General features: G+C 41.0%; 1 protein-coding gene across 2 annotated transcripts in view; it reads left to right on the top strand.

Moving 5' to 3' along the window:
• The first annotated feature begins 377 nt into the window (after positions 1–377).
• LOC135055470 (potassium channel subfamily K member 9-like) overlaps positions 378–6000 on the top strand; it is a 96913-nt gene continuing 91290 nt past the window's right edge. The window contains exons 1-2 of one of the 2 annotated variants that reach the window (XM_063959593.1): positions 378–700; positions 3175–3605. In XM_063959593.1, coding sequence (XP_063815663.1) covers positions 3275–3605 — 331 coding nt within the window. In that variant the 5' untranslated portion in view covers positions 378–700; positions 3175–3274. Of the gene's footprint in view, positions 701–2526; positions 2553–3174; positions 3606–6000 lie in introns of those variants that run through there. The other variant, XM_063959594.1, reaches the window with a different exon arrangement.

The following is a 6000-nucleotide window of genomic DNA, read 5'->3' as shown; positions in this document are numbered from 1 at the left end:
ACAGTAGCAGCAGCATCACTAGGTTTCCCCATTGTCCCGTTCTTTGTTTTATGTAGACCAAATTGCATTAAATAATTTCTCTACAAAGGCAACTTTCTCATAAGCCATACACTTCCTTCTGCCTCATTACATGCCATGTCATTGGACTGTCATGATTTTATATTTATAGGCTAATGATGTTATTGAAGACTTGAACTATATACCCATCCCAGTGACCTCGCCCCTGCACTACCACGATGGTGGTGGTGGTGGTGGAGCTGATAAGGAGATATATATCTCTATGTTGCTAAGTGGGAGTAAAAAATCTTAAATTCTGCAATCTCTGTTGCTATGGAACATCTCCAAGGCGATCCTGTCCCCAGGCAAGGGTTAAAGAGCCGGGCACGCGCAGAGCCGCTGCATCTGCTGAGACAGCAGCCTGTCGCGGGCCAGTTCAAAAGGCACCAAGGAGTGATGGAGCGGAGGCAGCGCTGATGTCCGTACGGTCCACGGCTCCCACTATTGGGCGGGTCGTGAGTGGGTGTAGGCGTGGTGGAGTCAGGTGCACGGGGGGTGTACGTGGCGTTGGTTTAATCCAGCCCAGGCTACGGGAGCCTCATCTCTCCATCACTTGTAGGGGTCCTGAGGATGAGCGTGAATGTAGAGGATACAGGTTACCTAGCCAGCAGACACACAGGCCCCGAAGTAGCACCTGCAAAAGGTAGCATACCTGCGTTATGTCTGCCTATCATTTGTTCTAGTATCTATCTATCTATCTATCTATCTATCTATCTATCTATCTATCTATCTATCTATCTATCTATCTATCTATCTCTCTATCTATCTATCTATCTATCATCTGTTCTATCTGTCTGTCTGTCTATCTGACTGGATAGATAGATAGATAGATAGATAGATAGATAGATAGATAGATAGATAGATAGATAGATAGATAATAGGATAGATAGCTCCTATCTATCTATCTATCTATCTATCTATCTATCTATCTATCTATCTATCTATCTATCTATCTATTTATCTAGATAGATAGAACCTATTTATCTATCTATCTATCTATTTATCTAGATAGATAGAACCTATTTATCTATCTATCTATCTATCTATCTATCTATCTATCTATCTATCTATCTATCTATCTATCTATCTTTAAATCTATCAATCTAAGCTTGTAAATATAGTTAATATGTGTGTTAGGAATCTTCAGCACTATAGAATTTATAATATACTTACAGTTCTGGCAGATTATATTCATAATAGCTATAATCAAATATTCGTCAAATATATTTGCTGTAACTGTGATTCTTTGTTTTTATTCTTATAATGACCAATAGTGTACACAAAGTCTTTGTCACATTATTCTAAAGTTTCAAATGTTAAGTTGGGTGCACACACAGCGATTTTTATTAACGATATGGACAACAACATTTCTGGACGATATCGTCCAGTGTGTATGCACTATTTTGTCAACGATGTGTGCTACATTGGTTCATTGACATCTGTCGTCTGTACATGGAGGTCAATTTTGACTATATCGTCTGCACCTGCATGTTCGGGGTGGTGGCATTATGACGTCATTGAACAATATCGTTAGTGATATCGTTCAGTGTGACTGTGTATGCACTATCTCGTTTGCCTGAGAGTTCAAGGTCAAACACTGACGATCTAGCTCATGGAGCATATCCTCTAGTCCACAGGTTCTCAAACTCGGTCCTCAGGACCCCACACAGTGCATGTTTTGCAGGTAATCCAGCAGGTGCACAGGTGTATTAATTACTCACTGACACATTTTAAAAAGTCCACAGGTGGAGTTAATTATTTCACTTGCGATTCTGTGAGGAGACCTGCAAAACATGCACTGTATGGGGTCCTGAGGACCGAGTTTGAGAACCTATGCTCTAGTCCAGAGGTTTTCAAACTTGGTCCTCGTGGGCCCACACAGTGCATGTTTTGCAGGTAACCCAGCAGGTGCACAGGTGTATTAATTACTCACTGACACATTTTAAAAGGTCCACAGGTGGAGCTAATTATTTCACTTGTGATTCTGTGAGGAGACCTGCAAAACATGCACTGTGTGGGCCCACGAGGACCAAGTTTGAGAACCTCTGCTCTAGTCCATAGGTCTGCAAACTCGGCCTCATTACCCAACACAGTGCATGTTTTGCAGGTAACCCAGCATTTGCACAGGTGTAGTAATTACTCACAGACACATTTTAAAAGGTCCGCAGGTGGAGTTGGTTATTTCACTTGTGATTCTGTGAGGAGACCTGCAAAACATGCACTGTGTGGGGTAATGAGGACCGAGTTTGCAGACCTATGCTCTAGTCCACAGGTTCTCAAACTCGGTCCTCAGGACCCCACACAGTGCATGTTTTGCAGGTCTCCTCACAGAATCGCAAGTGAAATAATTAGCTCCACCTGTGGACCATTTAAAATGTGTCTGTGAGTAATTAATACACCTGTGCACTTGCTGGGTTACCTGCAAAACATGCACTGTGTGGGCTCCTGAGGACCGAGTTTGAGAACCCCTGCTCTAGTCTGTACCCTGCTTTATTGTAGGTTCTGGGACAAAACACAGATTACTAAACTAGCAGTTTCTTCTTTTCCTTACAGAAATATATTTAATAGATTTATACCATGTACATTTTGATTAACTCCTATAATGTCAGTTCATTTCTTTAAAAAAAAAAAAAAAGTTCTGCCGTTTAGGGTGATTTGATGGATGTTTAGAGGATTTGTAAGGCTGGGTACACACTTGCTGATGTGCACCTGATATATCGTCCAAACAGGCGGATCGGACAATATATCGTATACATTGGCAAGTGTGTATAACCCTATATCGTTAATGATGCACACTCCCGCTTGTCGTTAATGAGCTAAAATATCTTTCGTTTTCAACTTGAAATCTAAAGATACTGTACAAGACAGATGCACCTGAATGTGGGTGCAGGCCGTCACAGACACAAACAATATCGCTCAGTGTGTATGAACGATATTGTTTGCGGGGTGATCTTGCACAATGTCACTGACATCGGAAAGTGTGTATCCAGCCTAAGAATTACGCCCAGATATACACTTGTCTCACGTGAAGTATGACTCTGAAGACTAGCCTGACAACTATTTCCTTCCATGTCAAAATGAGACATTTCACCCCCTAGCGTTTTTCTGTCATTTCAGATGCCACTGGTGACCTGTGGAGTTGTCAGCTGTTAGACCCCTGTGCTGCAGCCACAGGCAACAGGAGAATGTGATCATTTGCAGGTTATTCTTTGAACGAATGTCCAGTTTGATGTTTAAGTCCAGTTTGATACTATTCCTGCACAAAATGAAGAAGCAAAATATACGGACTCTCTCCCTGATTCTCTGCATGTTTTCCTATCTGTTGGTTGGAGCTGCTGTTTTTGATGCCCTTGAATCAGAGTCTGAAAGCTCAAGGAAAAGGATTCTAGAGGAAAAGAGGACTGACCTAAAAAAGAAATATCATTTCTCTGACGAGGACTACAGAGAGATTGAGCGAGTGGTCTTGCAATCTGAGCCTCACCGTTCAGGCAAGCAGTGGAAATTTGCTGGCTCGTTCTATTTTGCTATTACAGTAATTACTACTATAGGTAAGAGTTTGTTCTGTCATGCAGTCACTTTAATTCCAGACCTTGACTTCAACATATATCATTCCCGACCATGCAGCTCAACGTTATAAATGTTGCATGTTGAAAAAGAAAATTTCAGGCTTTTCAAACTGATTGCATGCTGAATTACATAATACAGATTTTCCTTTCCAGTCTGAATCAGCTTTTAACAGAAAAACCTTTCAGTTGAAATCCCATGAAATTGTTTTCAATTGCAGTGATTTCATGGGTGATTCATGTGTTATAACATGGGTCAACATTCAATAGTCAGTAGTTTTTTCCCCCTATTTTGTTTTAGCTGTGTCACCCAATATTACGTATAATCTATTTACTTCACAATATTCATTGATGTGTGAAATAAATTGTAGCAGCATCCTAGTTAGCCAACAAACTACTGAGATTAACTTAATTGTGCCAGGTCAGCAATAGTTATTTGTAGTTGTTATTTCTTCTTAATTACTAAGGCACTATATATTAAGGGAATTATACATCAGGGGAACATTTTGCAGTGTATTTGCTAATTAAGTACACAATATTTTCCCTGCACCCCTTTACCTTGTTCAGTAGTGGTGCATTGATTAAAAAATATGGGTGAAGACAATGTTAGTATTAACCATGATAAAAGTGAGGTGACCATGGAAACAGACAGTTTCTTAACGTCCAATAAGATAGCTTTCCCTGATACTCTAACTCCTGAATAATTACTCTTCATTGCATTGTATGTTTCGATAACCCTTGTTCAGGAGCTGAATTTACTGCAAGGGTTATTGTAAAAATACTACTTACTAGATCTCACTGTGTTACTATTGGTCATATATGAGATTGTACATTTTAACCTTGTCCAGGTGGGTAGATTGGTCTATATGGGCACATATTAATAACCTCACACATTTAAGGGATGAGAGAAAATAGGCAGAGGAAAGTCGACTTCAGAATTGAGTGAAACATTGGGCTTGGTCAAGAGGAGGTGCAGAAAATAGACAAGTAAACTAAGGTCTATGGTATTGTTGTCTTTACAGCGCTAGTGTTTGTACAGAGGAAAGACAAAGTTAAGGTAGACTGAATGACTTAAACAATGTAAGAGATATGAGGGAAGAAGTAAGATGTACTGCTGGACCCAATGACCCACTGAGCCAAACTAATGTTCCAGATCATGTGTACGAACAACACCAGCTCCCAATCTACCATCAACACACTAGAGCTGATTCTGTGTCGGCACTGCCACATCCCTATATGCATCTATGCAAATTTATGCTAATGCCACTAAAAGCCCTTCTCTGTACATCCATGCGCCTGCATGTGCAAGGACTAAGACTACAGCTTTTAGCGTCTATAGATGCAGAAATACCGCTTGGTGCGTCTGTAGACACAACCATTGGCCGCACCATCAAAACTTGCACCTGCCCCTGCTGGGTGCAGAATCTCTATCAGAGTATGTATCCAATGTGAGCAATTAAACATCTGAGTTCGCAACTAGTTCAGCTAAACACACCTGCGTCATTCCCATAACTCGCTAATAAAAGGACCATCTTCATGCATCTGAATAGTCACCTCTCAGTCATCACCCATGAATGCCCAGCAATGTTTTCAAGGTGCCTATTTATCAGTTATTATTTGCTGTAAATCCAGAAAATCTGAAGTTGGTGTTAGCCGTTGTAGCCTATAGGCTACACATTGCAAAATGTACTGGGAGAGGGCCCCAGCAAGGGCCATCTCTGCATGGGTGATCAGTAGGATGTGTGTGCAGTAGGACGCAGGCTACCTGCCGGTGTATTTTAATACCTTCGGAAGAATCTTAATTTCTTATTGCTGTGAATAGCGGTGATAAGAAATTCTAATTAGATCTGATGAATAAATATGCTCCTAAAACACTTTGGCTAGCGAGTGTCTCAATCAGAACTGTGCCTCTCTGTGTACACACCATGGGACGCAGTTGAAAACATTGACCAATTGTGCAAATATAAATTTTGCATGTGACTTAGAGTGAAGTGGCTAGATGCGAGAGCCAGCAGATAGATGTGGCGGTAATAGTGTAGTGAGGAGGGTAAAGGAGAGACCACACAGCCATGCAATGCTTCCCATATTATCCAGAATTCAGTTCCAAGAACTCACCCCAGATATAAAGCCCTCTACAATTGCTCTCTTTCATACATTTCTCCATCCTCTCTACCGTTCCTCTATTGTTGGGTATACACCAGACAGATATATCATTTGTTTGAGTGACCCCCCTATCCCCGCACCTGCATGAGGCAGCAGTGCAGGTCCTACGTAAATGTATCACAGCAGGGTGATTACAAGAGCACTCACCAGTCTTTGAAATCATAGTACGTAAATATTTATTACCAAATCAGCAATAATCACAATATTCCATATCTGG

This window comes from Pseudophryne corroboree, chromosome 3 (genome assembly GCF_028390025.1).
Source record: "Pseudophryne corroboree isolate aPseCor3 chromosome 3, aPseCor3.hap2, whole genome shotgun sequence".
Lineage (NCBI taxonomy): Eukaryota > Metazoa > Chordata > Amphibia > Anura > Myobatrachidae > Pseudophryne > Pseudophryne corroboree.
Note: the sequence above shows the minus strand (reverse complement) of the source record. Positions and strands in the feature narration are given on the sequence as shown.